This window comes from Myotis nattereri (assembly GCF_964212035.1).
Source record: "Myotis nattereri genome assembly, chromosome: 1".
NCBI classification, from domain to species: domain Eukaryota; kingdom Metazoa; phylum Chordata; class Mammalia; order Chiroptera; family Vespertilionidae; genus Myotis; species Myotis nattereri.
This window is the reverse complement of record NC_138075.1, coordinates 129,391,590-129,412,301: the sequence shown is the minus strand read 5'-3', so window position 1 is coordinate 129,412,301 and position 20,712 is coordinate 129,391,590. Positions and strand designations below refer to the sequence as shown.

General features: G+C 43.0%; 1 protein-coding gene across 3 annotated transcripts in view; it reads right to left on the bottom strand.

The window, feature by feature from the left end:
* Positions 1-15,962: 15,962 nt before the first annotated feature.
* The window catches only part of LOC308523039 (coiled-coil domain-containing protein 144A-like), a 64,796-nt gene continuing 60,046 nt past the window's right edge, over positions 15,963-20,712 (bottom strand). For all 3 annotated transcript variants that reach the window (XM_081096700.1, XM_081096701.1, XM_081096702.1), the window contains 2 exons: positions 17,393-17,669; positions 15,963-16,827 (listed from right to left, as the gene is read on the bottom strand). In XM_081096700.1, the coding sequence (XP_080952826.1) occupies positions 17,424-17,669 (246 nt within the window). In that variant the 3' untranslated portion in view covers positions 15,963-16,827; positions 17,393-17,423. The remainder of the gene's footprint in view (positions 16,828-17,392; positions 17,670-20,712) is intronic.

The window sequence follows — 20,712 nt, the reverse complement described above, 5'->3', positions numbered from 1 at the left end:
GTAGTTTGAATGCTCCTTTGAATAGGGTTGTTATATTTAGCAAATCAAACTAACAAGATACCCAGTTACATTTGAATTTCAAATAAATAGTTATTTTTTAGCATAAGTATGATCCCGTTCAAAAATTTAGATATATTTACACTTTAAAAATATATCTAAAACTCAAATTTAACATCCTACATTTTATCTGGTAATTCTACCTTTCTTTCAGTTGTGACATTCTTCATTTTTCTCATTAAATAATAAGTTAAATAAAACCATTGGTATGTATTTATTTTACAATTGTATGAAAGTCTTGATTTTACTTTTAAAAATCATCTCATAACAGCTTACAAGTAGTTTATTTGGGTAGCAGGGAAATAAGGAAGTGAGACAAGGTAGGGAAGCCAGCTTATAAATACACATTATGAAGCCAGTTACTACTGTGGGTAACTGCAGGTAACTCTGCCGGGGGCACTCCCAGTCAGTATGGCACACATTCCTCAGAGTTATCTCAGCCCTGGGTAAGCAAGGTGAGCTATTTATCCAACAACCGCTATACTTAACACTCCATCCCAGACCTTTCTTTTGAGCCTAGACCATTTATCTATGATGGAGGGCTGCTTGTGAGGGAGTGGGTAATTTCCAGAATGTCCAGCCTCATATGAATGTGGCCAAAGAGCCAACTCCAATAACATTGGAGCCAGTGTACACTGCTGTTGTAAAGACAAAGAAATATAGGCAGGCTACCAACAGCTCCCGTTACACTGGTCAAATGTACACATACTTCAAGATAATCACAAATGCCATCTTCTCTATTACACCTTTGTTAGTTCCCAGTAGTGGTTAACAGTTCTTGCTTCATGGACTCTTTATGCTTCATAAAGATGTCTCTAATGGAAGCTTTGACAACTATCACACTTATTTTCCTCACTATGTGAATCTCCTCCAAATCGATTTAAAACTTCTGAAGAATAGAGGTCAAGTTTTATCTGTATTTATAGACCCAATTCCTGGTAAATAATATAGAAACGTTTGTTGAATGAATGAGTGAATTGAATAAATGGAATAAATGTATGGCAATTTGAAGGAAGAGGTTAATCGGAGAAGGCTTTAGAAAAGAGTTATATCTCAGCAGGGTCTTGAAGGTTAATAGTCTACCAAGACAGAGAAGTCACTTCAAGCAAGAAAATCATTATAAGCAAATAAATGAAGAAAGAGGATTTATATTCAGGTAGATGTTGTTTGGCCTTTTCAGTAGCAACCATTTCTCTTTCCCTATATATGTTGGGTGCTTTTCCATTCTTGCTCCTGAAGCACTTTAAAAGTCCAACCTTCAGAGAGGTCTTTAAACAGAATGACAGAGCTACACTGTGGTAGTCTTCATCACAGCTTCTCCCCGAATGAATACAACCAAAAACATCAGCAAATGTTTCATATGAAGCAATTCAGCATTGAGAGGCACTACCACCACTTCCATTTTCCTCCTAGGAGGTCATAATTGCACTGTATCTCCTAATGCAATTAAAATTTTCACACCGCCATCAAGATTGATGCATATGTAAACTAAATAACTTAAAATCATTCTCTTTTGAGTCCTTAGGAGAAACATCTCAAAAAATTCTCTCTTTTATCCTAGTGTAGAATCAGATTTCCCAGCATATAAAATGGCTTGTTTGCCAAAACCGGTTTGGCTCAGTGGATAGAGTGCTGGCCTGCGGACTGAAGGGTCCCAGGTTTGATTCCGGTCAAGGGCATGTACCTTGGTTGTGGGCACATCCCCAGTAGGAGGTGTGCAGGAGGCAGCTGATCAGTTTCTCTCTCACTGATGTTTCTAACTATCTCCATTCCTCTCTAAAAAATCATTAAAATGTATTTTTTTTAAAAAAAAATGGCTTGTTTTGTCAACCTAATAATGAAAGCCTGGGTACCTCCGTCACTCATTCCTTGGATTCACCAATTTTTATTTTAAAAGCTTAAAGATGAAAAATAAAAACCTGTGCAGTCTAGCCAATTAAGAAATACTGACATCATGAATAATTACATACGTAACTAAGGTAAGATCACTGAAAACAAAAACTTTAGCATAAATCAAGAAATGTTAATTGAGGAATTTAAGATTTATGAAATGTCTCTAATTACATAGAGTATAAGAAATTCAATGCCTATTCATGATGCAATAAGGGATGTGTAAGACATTCTGGGCTTTACCAGGAAGCAAACCTACCAGGTCATTTGATAATCAGTTGTGACCAGTAAGAAAAGACAGGAAGCTAGACTCTGTGCCCAAGGCTTAAGGAGAAAAATCCCAATCAACAATAACAACAAAAATGATTTTTGGTGGGTTAATCATCAATTTAATAAGCTTCATATGGGAATGTGGCAAATCCAGTCTTGACTGAGATGGGCAATGAAGAAGAATTGTTTGTGTATTGAACATGTGTATGTTTACTGGTTGTGGTCAAGCTCTGATGAAGAACCACATTGTGGATCTTATAAATTTGTTTATGTTATAGCTTGTCTCCATCCAGTAGACATGTCCAAGATATCAGGATTACAAGTATTCATGGTAGGATTCATTTAGAATTTGAGAAGATCTTTTTTTATTGGACTCAACCTGATCTGGGATAGCTAATCCCTTTTCTCTCCTTATTCTCTATTTGCTTGGAATTCAATTTGCTTCAGTGGAATTCTAATAGTTTATAACACCTTATATAATTATTTAAGTCTTAAATCAATCCCTGTATAAAAATCCCTTAGCTCAGTCTTTGGAAAATTGTAAGTGCTTGATAATTATTTTTTCTGCTTCTCTAAATCCCTGAAAATTGAGGCAGATAAAAAGTAATATTGATTTGGCCAAAAATGATAAATTTGGAACCTATGGCTGGCTGAAGAACTCTGTAAATACAGACTATAATAGGCCTCCAACCCTTAACAGCAGGTCTAATTTTATGCTTAATCCACACATAGGGTTTGGAAGCACCAAATGCATTGCCTTCCCTAGCCAGAATTCTATTAGGAACTAGGACTGAGACTCCCGGAAAAAAAGGAGATATCTTAGAAGGTCAAGGATGCTTGAATTACCAAACTCTTTATCTAATAAGTTAAATGCACATGAGTAAAAAAGCATTAAAAGGTAACCAAATAAGGAAAAAAAAATATTTTGCTGTTTCACTCTTTCACTTGGTGAAAAAAAAAAGTTGGACTTAAATGATTTTTACTTACGTTTTGATTAAAAGGCTCAAAAGAAGATATTTTCCAAATAACATTTCAAACAGAGCAATGCAGACATCCTCCATAGAATAACATTGTGCCTTTTGGGATGAGAAGTTTTGTTCTGAATACTGTTGCCCACCTTATCAAGGAGCTTCAAGGTGGTTCTGGCTAATGGTAAACAGACCAGATCAATGAAATGATGGACATCATTCACACTGAAACCACAAGGTCACTGTTGCAGAAGACACTGCTCAGCCCAGATTCTGCTTCTGGACTTTTCCTTTCCACAGAAGTTCCACTAAGGTGAGCCTCTTTATTTGCAGTCATTCACTGACTAAACAAATGCAATTTCCTGGGGGAGATGTGGTGTGCTTTGCAGATAATTGCTATTGTTCTGAAAAGGCCTCTTCGGTGCCTACCAGAATCTTAAAAATAAAGTGCACCATGAAAGCACTTACATTCCATTTCAAGCATTCAATTGCTTTATAGTATCTTTCTCTCCCTCCTGTAGTCAAAATGTTTAGTTAAATTTGATCAATTTTGTAATTCTCTTTGCATTTATATTGTGCTCACATTTCCTTCTGTAGTTGGATAAGAGCCATTTGAAAGAGCGTTTATGCCAGGTTCATTGTGCATGTATGACTAAATAATATTATAACACAAATAGTACAAATCTGAATAAAGTAATCGAGTAGATATTTTTCCTGCAAAAGGATTTCATGCACTGGTAAAGTTTTAGATATGCTTGTGCTGTACTGAAGACCAAGGGTTTTGTTGCGGAGAAAGTCAGACATGGTTTCAAACCTTAGCTTTACCATTGATGGGTTCTATGATCTTAGCTAAATGAATATTTGTGAGTCACAGTTACAAATACGCTAAATGTTAATGCAGCTCCATCAATTAAGCATGAATGACGATAATAGTACCGATTTCAAAGGGCTGCTGTAGAAATAAAAATGTATTGTATATAAAATGATTGCTCCATAGCAATAAAAATAAATGCTACTCTTATTTTTTTATTTTTATTCTCACCAGGAAAGATAATAACAAATAAAACTTATTCAAAATACAAGAGATCTACCTCCAAGAAAAAGAAGTCTTTTTCTTCTTAAAAGCAATTTCTAGAAAAGCTGCTATTTAGTTGGTTATACCAGTTGTTGACTAACTGAATCACACCAATAACCAAAATAATAGAAATGAACTGATGAGTCAACGAAATTTTTTGTTTTAAACCTTTTATTTTATTTTATTTTTTAATTATTTTTTTTATTGCTTAAAGTATTACAAAGGGTATTACATATGTGTCCATTTTATCCCCCCGCCCTAGACAGTCCCCTAGCCTCCCCTATCCCCCAGTGTCTTATGTCCATTGGTTATGCTTATATGCATGCATACAAGTCCTTTAGTTGATCTCTTACCCCCCTACCTCCTGCCCCCCAACCCTCCTCGGCCTTCCCGCTGCAGTTTGACAATCTGTTTGAGGCAGCTCTGCCTCTGTATCTATTATTGTTCAAAAGTTTATAGTGGTCTCTATTATCCTTGAATGAGTAAGATCATGTGGTATTTTTCCTTCATTGACTGGCTTATTTCACTTAGCATAATGCTCTCCAGTTCCATCCATGACGTTGCAAATGGTAAGAGTTCCTTCCTTTTTAGAGCAGCATAGTATTCCATCGTGTAGATGTACCACAGTTTTCTAATCCATTCATCTACTGATGGGCACTTAGGGTGTTTCCAGATCTTAGCTATGGTGAATTGTGCTGCTATGAACATAGGGGTGCATATATCCTTTCAGATTGGTGTTTCTGGTTTCTTGGGATATATTCCTAGAAGTGTGATCACAGGGTCAAATGGGAGTTCCATTTTCAGTTTTTTTAGGAAACTCCATACTGTCTTCCATAGTGGCTGCACCAGTCTGCATTCCCACCAGCAGTGCACAAGTGTTCCTTTTTCTCCACATCCTCTCCAGCACTTGTCGTTTGCTGATTTGTTGATGATAGCCAGTCTGACAGGTGTGAGATGGTACCTCATTGTTGTTTGGATTTGCATCTCTCCGATGATTAGTGACTTGAACATGTTTTCATATGTCTCTTGGCTTTCTGAATGTCCTCTTTTGAAAGGTGTCTATTTAGGTCCTTTGCCCATTTTTTGATTGGATTGTTTATCTTCCTTTTGTTAAGTTGTATGAGTTCCCTATAAATTTTGGAGATTAGGCCCTTATCAGATATGACATTGGCAAATATGTTTTCCCACACAGTGGGTTTTCTCGTTATTTTGTTGATGGTTTCTTTTGCTGTGCAGAAGCTTTTTATTTTGATGTAGTCCCATTTGTTCATTTTCTCTTTAGTTTCAAGTGCCCTAGGAGCTGTATCAGTGAAGAAATTGCTTCAGCATATGTCTGAGATTTTGTTGCCTTTGGATTCTTCTAGAATTTTTATGGTTTTCTGTCGTACATTTAAGTCCTTTTTCCATTTTGAGTTTATTTTTGTGTGTGGTGTAAGTTGGTGGTCTAGTTTCATTTTCTTGCATATATCTGTCCAATTTTCCCAACACCATTTATTGAAGAGACTATCTTGGCTCCATTGTATGTTCTTGCCTCCTTTGTCAAATATTAAATGAGCATATTGGTTCGGGCCGATTTCTGGGCTCTCTATTCTATTCCATTGATCTATATGCCTATTCTTGTGCCAGTACCAGGCAGTTTTGAGAACAGTGGCTTTGTAATACAACTTGATATCTGGTATTGAGATCCCACCTACTTTGTTCTTTTTCAGGATTGCTGCAGCTATTCCGGGTCTTTTTTTATTCCAGATGAATTTTTGGAGAGTTCGTTCTAGATCTCTGAAGTATGCCATTGGTATTTTAATGGGAAGTGTGTTGAATGTATAGATTGCTTTGGGTAGTATGGACATTTTAATGATGTTGATTCTACCATTCCATGAACACGGTATGTTCTTCCATCTGTTTATGTCTTCCTCTATATCTTTTTTCACCGTCCTGTAGTTTACTGAGTAGAGGTCTTTTACCTCTTTAGTTTATTCCCAGGTAACTTAATTTTTTTGGTGCGATGGTAAACGGGATTGTTTTTATAATCTCTCTTTCTGAAAGTTCACTATTGGTGTATAGAAATGCCTCAGATTTCTTGGGGTTAATTTTGTATCCTGCTACATTGCCAAATTCATGTATTAAGTCTAGTAGCTTTTTGATGGAGTCTCTCGGGTTTTGTATATATAATATCATGTCGTCTGCAAATAAGGACAGTTTTACTTCCTCTTTTCCAATTTGGATGCCTTTTATTTCTTCTTCTTGCCGAATTGCAATGGCTAACACTTCCAGTACTATGTTGAACAGGAGTGGTGAGAGTGGGCATCCCTGTCTTGTTCTTGTTCTTAGGGGAAATGGTGTTAGTTTTTGTCCATTGAGTAAGATGTTGGCTGTGGGCCTGTCATATATGGCTTTTATTATGTTGAGGTATGAGCCTTCTACTCCCACCTTGCTGAGAGTTTTTATCAAAAATGGGTGTTGAATTTTGTCAAATGCTTTTTCTGCATCAATTGATATGACCATGTGGTTTTTTTCTTTCAATCTGTTTATGTGATATATCACGTTTATTGATTTGCGGATATTTTACCATCCTTGCATCCCTGGGATAAATCCTACTTGGTCATGGTGTATGATCTTTCTGATGTACTGCTGGATCCGATTTGCTAACATTTTGTTGAGGATTTTGGCATCTATGTTCATGAGGGATATTGGCCTGTAATTCTCTTTCATTGTGTTGTCTTTACCTGGTTTTGGTATTAGGGTGATGCTGGCTTCATAGAATGAGCTTGGAAGTGTTCCTTCCTCTTGAATTTTTTGTAGTAGTCTGAGGAGGATAGGTTTTAGTTCTTCCTTGAATGTTTGGTAAAACTCCCCTGTGAAGCCGTCTGGTCCTGGGCTTTTGTTTGCTGGAAGCTTTTTGATGACTGCTTCAATTTCTTCCATATTTATTGGCCTGTTGAGATTTTTAGATTCTTCCTTATTGAGTTTTGGAATGTTGTATTTTTCTAGGAATTTGTCCATTTCCTTCAGGTTGTCTAGTTTGTTGGAGTAGAGCTGTCCATAGTATTTTTTAACAATCATTTGTATTTCTGTGGGGTCTGCTGTTATTTCGCCTCTATCGTTTCTGATTTTGTTTATTTTGGTCCTCTCTCTTAGCTTCTTGGTGAGTCTGGCTAGAGGTTTGTCAATATTGTTTAGCCTTTCAAAGAACCAGCTCTTGGTTTCATTGATTTTCTGTATTGTTTTTTTAGTCTCTATGTCATTTATTTCTGCTCTAATCTTTATTATCTCCTTCCTTCTGTTCACTCTTGGGTTTTCTTGTTGCTCTCTTTCTAATTCTTTGAGTTGTAGAGTTAGATGATTTACTACCAATTTTTCTTGTTTTTTGAGATAGGCCTGTAGAGCTATAAACTTCCCTCTCAGGACTGCTTTCATTGTGTCCCATAGGTTTTGGATTGTTGTGTTTTCATTGTCATTATTTTCCAGGATGTTTTTAATTTCTTCTGTGATCTCATTGGTAACCCAATCAATATTTAATAGCATGCTATTCAGCTTCCAGTTGTTTGAGTATTTTGGGTTGTTTTTATTGTAGTTTATTTCTAATATTATGCCATCGTGGTCTGCGAAGATGCTTTTTATGATTTCAATCTTCTTGAATTTGGGGATACTTTGCTTGTGACCCAATATATGGTCTATTTTTGAATATGTCTTATGAGCACTTGAGTAGAATGTATATTCCCTGGCTTTGGGGTGAAGTGTTCTGAAGATGTCTATTAAGTCCATCTGATCTAGTGAGTCATTTAGGATTGCTGTATCTTTGCTGATTGTTTGTCTAGAGGATTTAGCCAGTGATGTCAGTGGTGTATTAAAGTCCCCTACTATGATTGTATTGTTGTCGATTTCTTCTTTGATATCTTCCAGGAGTTTTGTTTTTTTTTTGAATTTGGGTGCTCCTGCATTGGGTGCATATATGTTTGCCAGGGTTATATCTTCTTGTTGTATTGATCCCTTTAGTATTATGAAGTGGCCTTCCTTATCTCTTGTTATGGCCTTAACTTTGAGGTCTATTTTGTCCGATATAAATATTGCTACCCCAGCTTTCTTTTCCTTTCCATTTGCCTGAAAGATATTTTTCCATCCTTTCACTTTCAGTCTGTGTGAGTCCCTTCTAATGAGGTGGGTTTCTTGTAGACAGCAGATGTATGGGTCATGTTTTTTTTATCCATTCAGCCATTCGATGTCTTTTGTTTGGAGCATTTAGTCCATTTACGTTTAAAGTTATTATTGAAAGGTACTTGTTTGTAGCCATTTATTTTTTGTGTTGCTGTTTTCTTTCTGAGCTTTTTATTTCTTATTTTTATACCCGTCCCTTCAGCATTCCTTGCATTGCTGGCTTGGTGGTGATAAACTCCCTTAGCCTTTTTTTGTCTGTGAAGCTTCTTATTTCCCCTTCAAGTTTGAATGATAGCCTTGCTGGATAGAGTATTCTTGGATTCAGTCCTTTGCTTTGCATCACTTTGTAAATTTCTGTCCATTCTTTTCTGGCCTGATGTGTTTCTGTTGAGAAATCATTTGACAATCTAATGGGAGATCCCTTGTATGTAACTTTCCGTCTCTCTCTTGCAGTCTGTAAGATTCTCTCTTTGTCCTGAACATTTGCCATGGTAATTATGATGTGTCTTGGTGTGGGTCTTTTTGGGTTCACCTTGTTTGGGACTCTTTGGGCTTGTGTGACTTTTTTCTTCCCCACCTCAGGGAAGTTTTCTGATATTATTTCTTCTAATAGGTTTTCTAATCCTTGTTCATATTACTGTTGTTCTGGTACCCCTATTATTCGTATGTTGTTTCATTTCATGTTGTCCCAAAGCTCCCTTAGGCTCTCCTCCTGTCTTTTAATTTTTTTCTCCAATTGCAGTACATTTTGGGTGTGTTTTGCTTCCTTGTCTTCTAATTCACTAATTCGGTCCTCCACTTCTCCTAGTCTACTGTTGATACATTCAATGGAGTTTTTCATTGCAGCTATATCACTCTTCATTTCTTCTTGGGTCTTACTTAAGTTGTTGATTTTTTCATCTGTTTCTTCTAGCTTCTTCCATATGTTATTGATTTTTTCATCTCTTTCTTCTTGCTTCTTGCAGAGGTTGTCGATTTTTTCCTCCATCCAGTTTAAGCACTCTAGGACCTTTATTCTGAATTCTTTTTCTGTCATGTTGCATGCCTCTGTATTACTTAGCTGCTTTTCTGGAGAGTCCTCCTTCTCTTTCCTTTGGGGGTTTCTTTGTCTACCCATGTTTGATCTCACTGACATATCTAGACATTGAGTCATTCAGTGGCTGCTCCCTGGGTGGCAGTGACTCCTTGGTCTGTGGTTGTTCTTCGGGCGGTTGCGGTAGCAGCTGCTCCTCAGTTGGCAGCAGCTCCTCTGGTGGGTGCTGTTCACAGCTGTGGTGGTTCTTCTGCCTGGTGGGGGGAGGTTTCACGTACAGCTGCTGTTCCTCAACAGAGGGTGTGGTGCTCAGGAGGCTGCTGTAGCTTGGATCTGCTGCGTTGATTCAAAGGCACAAAATACAACACAACAAGGCACCACGTACCAGGCAGTATACACAAATATATTCACGATATTAATAACCCCAAATAAAGGTGACCGCCTGAATTAAGAGAATTAGGGGATAAGGAAGAAGGACGATAAAAGAGAAAAAAGAAAAGTAGGGACCAAAAAAAGGAGTGCAAAAATGAAATTGGGAAAAAGGAGGGGGGAAAATAAAAGCGAGAAATGAAAAGAAAAAAAAGAGCGAAAAGAGAGAATGAAGTGGAAGAGGGGAAGAGACTTTTTATATGAGGAGAATACTCCTATAGAACTGCCACTAATCCCAACAAATTCCAGCAACAGCTCCCTGGAGATGGATGCAAACTAGAAACAACCAATAAGATAACAATGAAAATAGAATGGAGAACACTAATCCCAAAATAAAATAAAGAGAAAATAAAATGGCACTTTAAAAAATGGAAAATGGTAGCAGTAATAATACTGGTTAAAAGTAATAAGGTAGTAATTAAAAGGGTAAAATCAGGTGATTGAAAAAGAAGAAGAAAGAAAGAAAAATAAAAGAAAAAAGAAAGAAAAAAAAAGAAGAAAAAAAAATGAAAAAAAAATGCAGTAGTGAAGGTCCTTCAGATCTTCTATTCTTCAGTCTGGCTCGCCTTTAGTCCTGCCAGGTATTCAGGAGAGTGTTGAGTTTCCCTGCGATACACTGTTCCTCGGTGTTGTAAACCACAGTCCTTATTTTATAGCAGGCCGTATTTGTTTCCCAGACTGCCTTCTTTTGTGTTTAGCAAAGAGTCAGTTTGTGGCTCCGCCTCTGGGTGGCAGTGTTCTGGGGTTGGCCTCTGAGGCTACACAACATCTCTATTGCACTTAAAAGTGATTTGGAGATGTCAACTATCCAGAGCTGGTTCCTTAATAGTTACCCGCTCTGTGTTGTTGCTGGGATTGAAAATCCCTCTGTAGGCCAGACCCTGTTAACTCCCAGGGACTGATCAGATTATTTTAATCCTTGGTCTCGTTCAGGGAGGAATCTGGGTGTGCCTGTGCTCCTTGCCTGGGGGCTGGGGGGAGGAGTCTCACTCTCCAGAGAGAATGGCTGCCCCAGTCCTGGGCTCAGGGGTGTCTCAGCACTCAATTCGCTGCCACCTCTCCCGGCCCCCCTTCTCTCCTCAGTCTCTCCCCAGATTCCACTCCTCCACACCCTCTCCCTCTCTTCAGCACAGGTGAGTGTCTATATCCGAAATGTCCCATGAACAGGATTCAGTGAGAACAAACAAACAAACGCTGGCCGTGGAGATGGGGAAGGCTTGGTTCCTGTAAGCTCTTCTCTTACTGGCACTGCATGGTCTTGTCAGCTCTTCAGGCTGCCCCATTTAGGCTCAGTCCTCCGTGATCACAGAACCCAGCTCTCAAATCCCCCGGCGGCGCCAGGAATCCCGCAGATCTCCTTTCCCCAGTCAGGGGCTGTGCCTGTCCCGAGGGACGCGGCTGTCTGCCACGCGGTCTCCCTCTGACCCTCTGGGCTCAGAGGTCTGGCAAACTTTCCTGCCCAAATCCCTGGGTTTTTTTTTTGGTTTTTTTGTTTGTTTGTTTGTTTTTTACATTTCCAGGAGAGTTCTGCCCTTCCCGGCTGCAAACCGTCTCACCAGCTGAGCAATTTTGCCAATTCGGGGTGGGTGTTATTAGTTTCAGCTGCTCACTCCATTTGCTCCGGGACATGACCTGGGACGCATCTGCCTATATCGCCGCCATCTTCTCTCCCTCTGAAGATGCCCTTGGACATATTTAGCAGCCACCTTAGAGATTTAAAAAAATAAGTCCCTCAAAGACATCGCCAAGCATTTGCCATTACCACGCTGTGCAATACACTCACTACCTTGGAGATATTAATCATTTGACACCAAGGCATAATTTAGAGCAACAACCTCTAAGGGAGAACAAGATAGCCTGGCTGGTGATCAAATGACCAAACACATCTCCAGAGGCCATTGCTTATCACATTGTTACCAAAGTGTTGGAGGTGGCATCTGCCTTTCTGTCTTCCCCACACCCTCCTCCTGCAGATCACATTATTTTTAGCCACTTTGTCAATTATACTGTAAATATTATTTACACCCCTATGTTAATCTTTGCCTATTTAACATGTATGGCTCTATGTAGAGTAGAAAAACTAAGGATAGTTTGTCTAAAGGCACCCTCTAGTGATAATAACAAAGATCACAATCAAGAAAGTAAATTTACCAAGAACCAGATTGTGTTGGACTAACTTAACCCATTGTGTTTAAGTTGTTATCTTAAATGTTTCTATTTAGGGGAATTCTGACAAGCTACCTACACTAATAAAAGAGAAACATGCAAATTGGTGTTCCTCCGCTATGTCCACCAGCCAATCAGATTGACTATGCAAATTAACCCAACAAAGATGGCGGTTAATCTGCATACGCAGGCACAGAGCGAAGACTGAAGGTTCCGGCCTGAGTGAAGACTGGACTGAAGAGGCTTGGCTTCTCTGCTGAGGCCGGACAAAAGACCTGGGTCCCGGGTGCCGGAGGAAAACCAGTGCCAGCAGCCAGGGGATGGAAGGCCTATTGCGCAAACCTTCAAGAAACCAGCTTCTAGTTTTATAATAATACTAGAGACCTGGTGCACAAAAATTTCTGCACTGGGGGGGGGGTGGGGTGGGGTGAAATTCTCAGCCTGGCCTGTGCCCATTTGCAGTCCAGGACCCCTTGGGGGATGTCCACCTGTTGACTTAGGCCCACTCCCCAGGAGATCAGGCCTAAGCTTGCAGTCAGACATCCTTCTGGCAGCCAGGGAGCCCTCAGGGGATGTCCGACTAAAGGCTTAGGCCCCCAAGGGTCAGGCCTAAACTGTTAGTTGGACATTCTTAGTGCTGCCACGGAGGTGGGAGAGGCTCCTGCCACCACCTCTGCACTGGCCAGCCATGAGCCAGCTTCTGGCTGAGTGGCACTACTCCTCGGTCTGACCTAAACCCTAGAGATTAGTACTTCATTTTACAACTTTTTCTCAGTTTATAGGCAGCAGCAAACTCAGACCACACAGTCAGGTGTGCGAGAAATGTTGCTTTCTTTATTGTTTAGTAACCAAACCTAACTACAGCTTCAGCCCCCATTCTGCCAAGTGAAAAAACAAAAGAAAATATTATTTAACTTAGGTTCCCCACCCCCTTCTCTGGAGCTGTGCTTCCATGTCAGACAGTGTGTGTCTCAGGCAGAGGCGCCAGAGAGCCGAGCAGGTCAGGACATCTGGGCCTCAGGCTTCTGTCTGGGCTGCCCCCACCCAGCTGCCCTTGGCCCTCACCTCAGAGCTCAGTCCATGCTGATCCCGGTATATTCTCCTCATCTGGGCCTGGAGGCCTCTGGAGTCCAATGTGCTCTCTCCCTCCCTCCCTGCCACCTTCTCTCTCTCACACAAAGAGGTATTGGGTTTTCTGGGGTGAGGTCCTCTGACACCTCCTCAGCCCCGTTGCAGGGGCACCATCTTGGTGCCTTGGTCACGGCCACAAAGCTGTGTGGCTGCTCTCAGACCCTCCGTCTCCTGCTGCCTTAGGGAGTGACTCAGTGGGAGGGGAGGGTCACAGTCCTTTTTACATGGCCGCCAACAAACACTCAGCGTTCCTTCCCTCTAGTTCTCCTTCTCCTCCTCACCCAGTCCAGGCACGTCTATGTGCAGGGCAGGGGAGGGTGGGAGGCAGGGGTGTCTCTGACCCGGCACACAGGCTTCCAGATCCACTGCTCCCCCAGGAGGTCTTCCATGCTCTAGACCTTGACACCCAGAACCTGTCTCCTCTCAGCTGCAGGTCTTTGCCTGCAGTGCTCAAGTCTGTTTAGATCAGTGGTTCTCAACCTTGGCTGCACATTAGAATCACCTGGGAATCTTTTTAAAATCCTGATTTTTGGGCCTCCTCCTCTGGAAATTCTGTTTCTTTGTTACTGATGTTGTGGCCCCACCCCATAACAAAGAAACAGAATTTCAGGAGGATGAGTCCCAGAAATCAGGATTTTAAAAAGATTCCCAGGTGATTCTAATGTGCAGTCAATGTTGAGAACCACTGGTTTAGAGGCTTGAAGTCAAGAAGTGCCTCTTTGTTCTCTGCTTTCTGGAGGCGGTCAGCGTGGAACAATCCTGCCTGGACTGGGGAGGGGTCTCTGGGTGTTAAGAATACCAGGAGGGGGAGCACAGACTCCTCCGAGAACTCCGAGAGGGGAAAGGCAGCAAGCACCCCCTCACCTCTAGCCCCAGGATGTTTCTTTAGAAGCAGAAGCCTCGTCTTGTGCAGGGGCCTGTGCTGGCTGCCTCAGTTTCTCAGAAACAAAGAATTTGACGAACGTCTTTTCCCTCTGCTGTGGCTGCTTCATCTGTTCGTTCTTGCATTTTTCATTTTTCATTAGCTGCTAAATCACCCCTGTGGCTGCAAACTTGTTGTGCCTGACATAGCCTGCAGGGGGCTATGGGAGCTGTGCAGGGACAGCAGAAGGGGCAGGGGGACCTGGCCTGCAGGGAGGGTCAGCGGTGCCTGCCGGGCTGTCTCAGAGGATGTGGCTTAGGATAGGTACTGTCCTTTGGCAACTTTACAAGGGGAGGCCATGTCCTCTGCTCCCCACTTTGACTGAGGGGCAGAAGTTCTCCTTGCTGTCTGGCCTCATAACTCAGTGGATCATGGTGGGATGCGGCAGGCAGGCGGCTTCTGTGGCTGCACACGGGCGCTGGCCTGCGGCCTGGCACCCGCTTCTCAGGCCGCAGTTAGGGTCTTCTGTGGCTGCACAAGAGGGCCTGGACGGCGGCTCACGCCAGCTCGTTCTGTCCTGCCCTGCCTGCAGTATGCAAATTAGCCACCATCTTCATTGGCGGTAAATTTGCATATCACGCTGATTAGCCAATGGGAGGAATAGTGAAGATACAGTCAATTACCATGTTTGTCTATTATTAGATTACACTAAAGGCCCGGTGCACAAAAATTTGTGCACTCGCAGGGGGAGCAGGGTCCCTCAGCCCGGTCTGTGCGCTCTCGCAGTCTGGGACCCCTCGGGAGATAACAACCTGCTGGCTTAGGCCTGCTCCTGGGTGGCAGAGGGCAGGCCCAATCCTTAGGTGCAGCCCCTGGTCGGGCTCAGAGCAGGGCTGATTGGGGAGTTGGGGCGCCACCCCCTGTCATGCACAGAGCAGGGTGATAGGGAGGTTGTGATGCCACACTCAGTCACGCTCAGGGTAGGGCCGATTGGGGGGTTGGGGCACCGTCCCTTTTCACACTCCAGGCAGGGTCGATGGGGAGGTTGCAGCGCCACCCTCTGTCACGCACAAAGCAGGGCCAATCAGGGGGTTGTGGCACTGCTCCCTGTCACGCACAGAGCAGGACCCCTCAGGGGGTTGGGGTGCTGCCCCTTGTCACACACAGAGCAGGACCCCTCAGGGGGTTGGGGCGCTGCCCTCTATCACCCACAGAGCAGGGCCAATCAGGGGTTGGGGCGCTGCCACTCTCACACTCAGGGCAGGGCCGATGGGGTGGTTATGGCTCTACCCCATCACACACAGAGCAGGGCCCGTGGGGGAGGGGGGGGGGTTGGGGTGCCGCACCCTGTCACACACAGAGCCACAGGGCGATCAGGGGGTTGGGGAGCTCCCCCATATCAGGCACAGAGCAGAGCTGATCAGGGGGTTGGGCGCCTTCCCCTGTCACGAACAGAGCAGGGTGGATAGGGAGGTTGTGGCCCCGCCCCCTGGCACACACAGAGCCGCAGGGCGATCAGGGAGTTTGGGCACTGCCCCCTGTCATGCTGATCCCCGGGGCCGGGAGGCCTCGTGGCTCTGCTGATCCCGGTGCTGGGACGCATATTACCCTTTTACTATATAGGGTAGAGGTGTGGTGCACAGGTGGGTGCCAGCTGGTTTGCCCAGAAGGGTGTCCTGGATCAGGGTGGGGGTCCCCACTGGAGTGCCTGGCCAGCCTGGGTGAGGGGATGATGGCTGTTTGTAGCTGGTCACACACCCTTCAGGGTGGGGGTCCCCATTGGGGTGCCTGGCCAGCCTGGGTGAGGGGCTGCGGGCTGTTTTCTGGCTGGGGGTGACTGAAGCTCCCCACCGCTCCTTCCTTTCTTTCTCTTTCTTTCTTTCTTTCTTTCTTTCTTTCTTTCTTTCTTTCTTTTTTCTTTCTTTTATTCTGGGCCAGCTTTAGCTTTGAGGCCTGGCTCCAGCTCTTAGGCCTCCGCTGCTGAAAGTAGGTTTCTGGCCTTTGCTTACAATGTTGCAATCCTGCTGGCTGAAGCCCAGTGGACTAAAGCAGGTTTCTGGGGTTTTGTTTAGCTTCTATATTTGTAACAATGTTTCAAACTGCAAGCTCAGAGGCCAGCAAGGCAGGCGGGGAACGTTGGAGTCCTCCGTCACTGAAGCAAGCAAGCCTCATGTTAGTTTCAAGCTGCCTGGCTTCCGGCTGCCATCTTGGCTGGCAGTTAATTTGCATATCTTGCTGATTAGCTAATGGGTAGGGTAGCGGTCGTATGCCAATTACCATGTTTCTCTTTTAGTAGATAGGATTGCTAAATCTTAGAGCTTCAGCTTAAAGACTAGTAGATCAAGTTAATACATAAAAATATTAAGGGGAAAAACACCAAAGGCACGTAAAACCAAAAAAGGAGGAGAGATTAAACTGTCTTGAAGGAACATTTGAAAGGTAAGTTTATTTACTAACATCATTTGCCAAAGTTATAGTATTTAGTTAGCTTTCATGCCCTACTAATCTCATGACCCTGGCACAATAGTAATTATGTTTTAAGTTTAGAGGCTAATTAATGAGTTAAATTTATTTTCTCTGAGTCTGCATTTGACGTATAAAGTTCATTGCTTTTCCAATAATTTTCTGTGTTCCAATTCTTCTTGGTAGAGTCACACATATATTTCCGATTCTCTTCTTGCTGTCATCTGGAGAAGTTTTCAAAAAGAGGAGTTCTAAGTTCCAGTTGACTTCTTATTGAAGCATTATGAATACATATTAACTACTCTGGGGTTTCTTGAGATGCTCTTTGTGTCTAAAGCAAATACAAAGGATACATTTTTAAAGTAAGTATAACCTGAACAGTTATAATTGTTTTCTTTAGTTTTGAGTCAACGACTCAGAGATCATCATTTAATTGTGAAAAAAAGCTGACACTTAAAATATTTATCATCAATGTACACTGAATTAAATCTGAGTTATAGAGTTAATCATTCTTCTATTAGTACTCATGTAATCTGAGAATTCAAAGAATAATAGCTTCAGTTTAAAAAATTTAAAGTAGAAGGATATAAATTCAAGAGTATGGGACAATTTTTAAATCTCCTTTTCCCCTTTTCTTTCAAATAGTTCTGTTTAACATCAACTGGTCTTAAAAATAAAATGATCCTCTACTAAGAATCATTTGAAAAAGATCAATTTAGTGATAGTAATGTTGGAAACTAAAATACTGCAAAGGAAAAACAGATGCAACCTTCCTTCTAGAAATCTACAAAATAAATTTCCATTAAAGGAAGTAGAGGAAAAGGGAAAACACTGTATTTATCCAAAATGAAATTTGCAGTGAAGTAAATTAAAGCACATTAAATCAATAAATTAACCTGTAAAAATAGAGTTGTGTCACTTTTTCCCCTACATCCTTGTAATTTCTTCAAACTTTAAATTATACTTTTCTCCTACACAGTCTTCTTCCATATGCATATTCATTTGTGTTACGAGGTTTTCTGCTCTATCTTTCCACTTCTCTTTTTCAGACTTTACTTCTTCACATCTCTTTAGAAGTGCTTCCATTGATAACTCCTGTTGAGGTGTCTTTTCCTCATCCAGACGTATGCATTTTGAAGATGACGGTTGCAGTTTTGCTATAAGCTCATCATTCTGCATGAATAAAAGAATATAGTTTGGTTATGAAGGTGTGGACACCAGTATGAAATTTTGAAATGAGTTCAGTTGTAATAAAATGTTATCTGTACAGTGGTAGTCTTCGAATGTGGAACCTTGAATTACTCAGAATCAAGACCAAAGTTAAAACGACCAGGAGTCACAAAAATATATTTACTGTTGTCGTCTTTGCACACAACGTCTGCACTTGACTTTATACTCCTTTTCCTATGACTGTTTCATGTCTTTCCTCCACAAAATGACTACACGTTGCCCCTTAGTGAGAAGTTTCTTACCTCTTGCCCCATTTTAACTCTTCATAATCTTTAAAAAAGTTTTAGAGATATCTTATTGTGGTACTCAGGACTGTCACCAAATGCTTCCCAAGATAACACTTTCAAAATAAAACTAATTCATCTTATGAGCATGGATTCTAATGCCATCGGTCTTTTACTGAACCAGAAACATTTGATGCTAATTTAAGTTGCATTCCAAGAAGACATGATTCCCTGGATTACAGAGAAATTAAAACTTTTACTGTTAAAGTTTAGCGACATAAGCCCTACATTTTTTAGAACCAAAAAAGTGGGGGTGGGAGGCTGAATTCAATAATGCTATCTTTAAATTCTTTGTTACTTTTCACAAAATAAGGGAAGATACTAAACAAAACAACATCATCATCCTATCTAATAATAGACAAAGATGGTAATTGACCATACCTTCGTTACGCCTCCCATTGGCTAATCAGCATGATATGCAAATTAGCCACCAACAAAGATGGTGGCTAATTTGCATACTGCAGGCAGGGCGGGACAGCGCAAGCCACCATCCTGTCCCTGTGTGCAGCCCTGGGCACGGGGCTTCAGCGGTGCCCCACCCCCAGCCAGGACCCTGGGTGCCACCTAATACCCGTGCTGCCTAAGCCCCGCCCCCAGCTGGGACCCCCGTGTGCTGCCTAAGCCCTGCGCTGCCTAAGCCCCGCCCCCAGCCTGGACACCATGGCGATTTGAGAGCAGGAAAATGCCCGCCCACCGGGAGCACCCAGCAGGGCCTGACCCCAGGTGCCCTGGCAATCCAGTGATCGGTGAGCAGTAAAGTGTGGCTGTAGGCAGCACCCAGTAAGGCCTGCTCCTGGGTCACCATGGTGATCCCAGAGTAGGAATGGGTGGACTGCAGGCAGCACCCCACCCTGGCCACAGCTCAAGGGAGAGTACAACATGAGTGGAGGCCAGGAGCCTGACAGATCAACAGAGAGGGGCACCTGCTCCAAGCCTCCATGGTGTGGCTAGGGGTAGGCCCCCAGCAGACACACACACACACACACACACACACACACAGAGCCTACTCTGAGCCTCCAATGTGGCTGGGGGCAGACCCCCAGCAGACACATACACACACACACACACACACACACACACACACGGGACGCCTGCTCTGCACCTCTGCTACCAGACTGTGGCTGTCAGTAGGACATCCACTGAGGGCTCCCTGACTGAGGGACAGGCTGGGCTGAGGGAACCCTACCTCCCAGGGCATGAATTTCATGCAGCGGGCCTCTAGTTAACAATAAAAGACTTGCTGGAATGTCAGTCATAATGGTGACTGCTGTGTGACTGCTATGTCTGGTGCCATCTAACTCTCTCCCTAGGGAGCTCAGCCTGAGAACTCACCACCGTGTTGTGAAGAACCAAGCAGCCCAGGCCACATGGTCAGTCCTCATACAGGTGTCCAGCTGAGACTGCCCCAGCAAGCGTCCCAGTCAAAAGCCCGCTGCACCTGACAAACCCGTGAATGAACAAGCCTTTAGAACAGTCGTTATCAACCTTGGCTGCACATTAGAATCACCTGGGAATCTTTTTACAATACTGATTGCTTGGCCTCATCCTTCGGAAATTCTGTTTCTTTGTTACTAATGTTGTGACCCCACCCCATAACAAAGAAACAGAATTTCCGGAGGATGAGGCCCAGAAATCAGGATTTTAAAAAAATTCCCAGGTGATTCTAATGTGCAGCCAAGGTTGAGAACCACTGCTCTACATGATTCTACTTCCCAGCTTCAAATCATCCCAGCTGATGGCAAGTGGAAAAGCAATGAGCTGGCCTCTGCCGATTTGTGAACAAGTAAATGCTGCTTTAAGACATGAGGTTTGGAGGTGGTTATTAAGCAGCAATAAGTAACTGGAACAGATACTGGCAATAAGAATAGAGCGCTGGTTTTGGAGAAACCAAGATGGCGGCATACATAAACACCAGAAATTGCTGCCTCCCACAACAAATTCAAAAATACAACTAAAAGACATCATCCAGAACCACAGGAAGGCTGGCTGAGTGGAAAGTCTACAACTAGAAGTAAAGAGTAAAGCACACTGAGACTCAGAGGAGGTGTGGAAGTGCAGAGGTATGGAGGCACACACGGCAAGGGCTGGCAACTGAGGACGGGGCTGTCTTTTTGAATCGGGCGGGAGTCACATGCCCCCGACTGCTCTGAACTCCAGTTCTGGGTGAGTCTCTGGGGACCCAGACTCATACAGGGAGAAACTGGACTCTCTGGCAGCAGGCAGAACTTGGAACTCGAGGGCGGCTTTCTCTCAAAGGTGCTTGCAGTGATTACCGGGACACTGAGACGTGGAGACCCTTAGGGCAGGGCTGAGGATCAGCCATAGATGCTTGCTCAGCTCTGTTGATTCCCTGAGACCCCGCCCCACCCAAGCTGCTACAGAGGCTTTTGTATATGAATGGCCTGGCCCTTTGAAAACTGAAAATTACCTAACAAACTGCAGCTGGGCCAGACAGACCCAGAACTTCCAAGAGAAGGCCCACGGCCCCACAGCAGCTTGCTTTGCTTCACAGCTGGGCCTCAATTGTGTACCTTCAAACCCCACACAAGGAAGGGGAATCTGCAGATCTCTTCATAGCTCCTGCTGAGTAGCCTTAGACAGAGGCTAAATTAGCACCTCCTTAGATCCAAGAGCCAGTGTACCCAGTGGTCAGATTGGGACCATCCAGGTTACAACTCCTCAGATCCATAAGGGACACACTC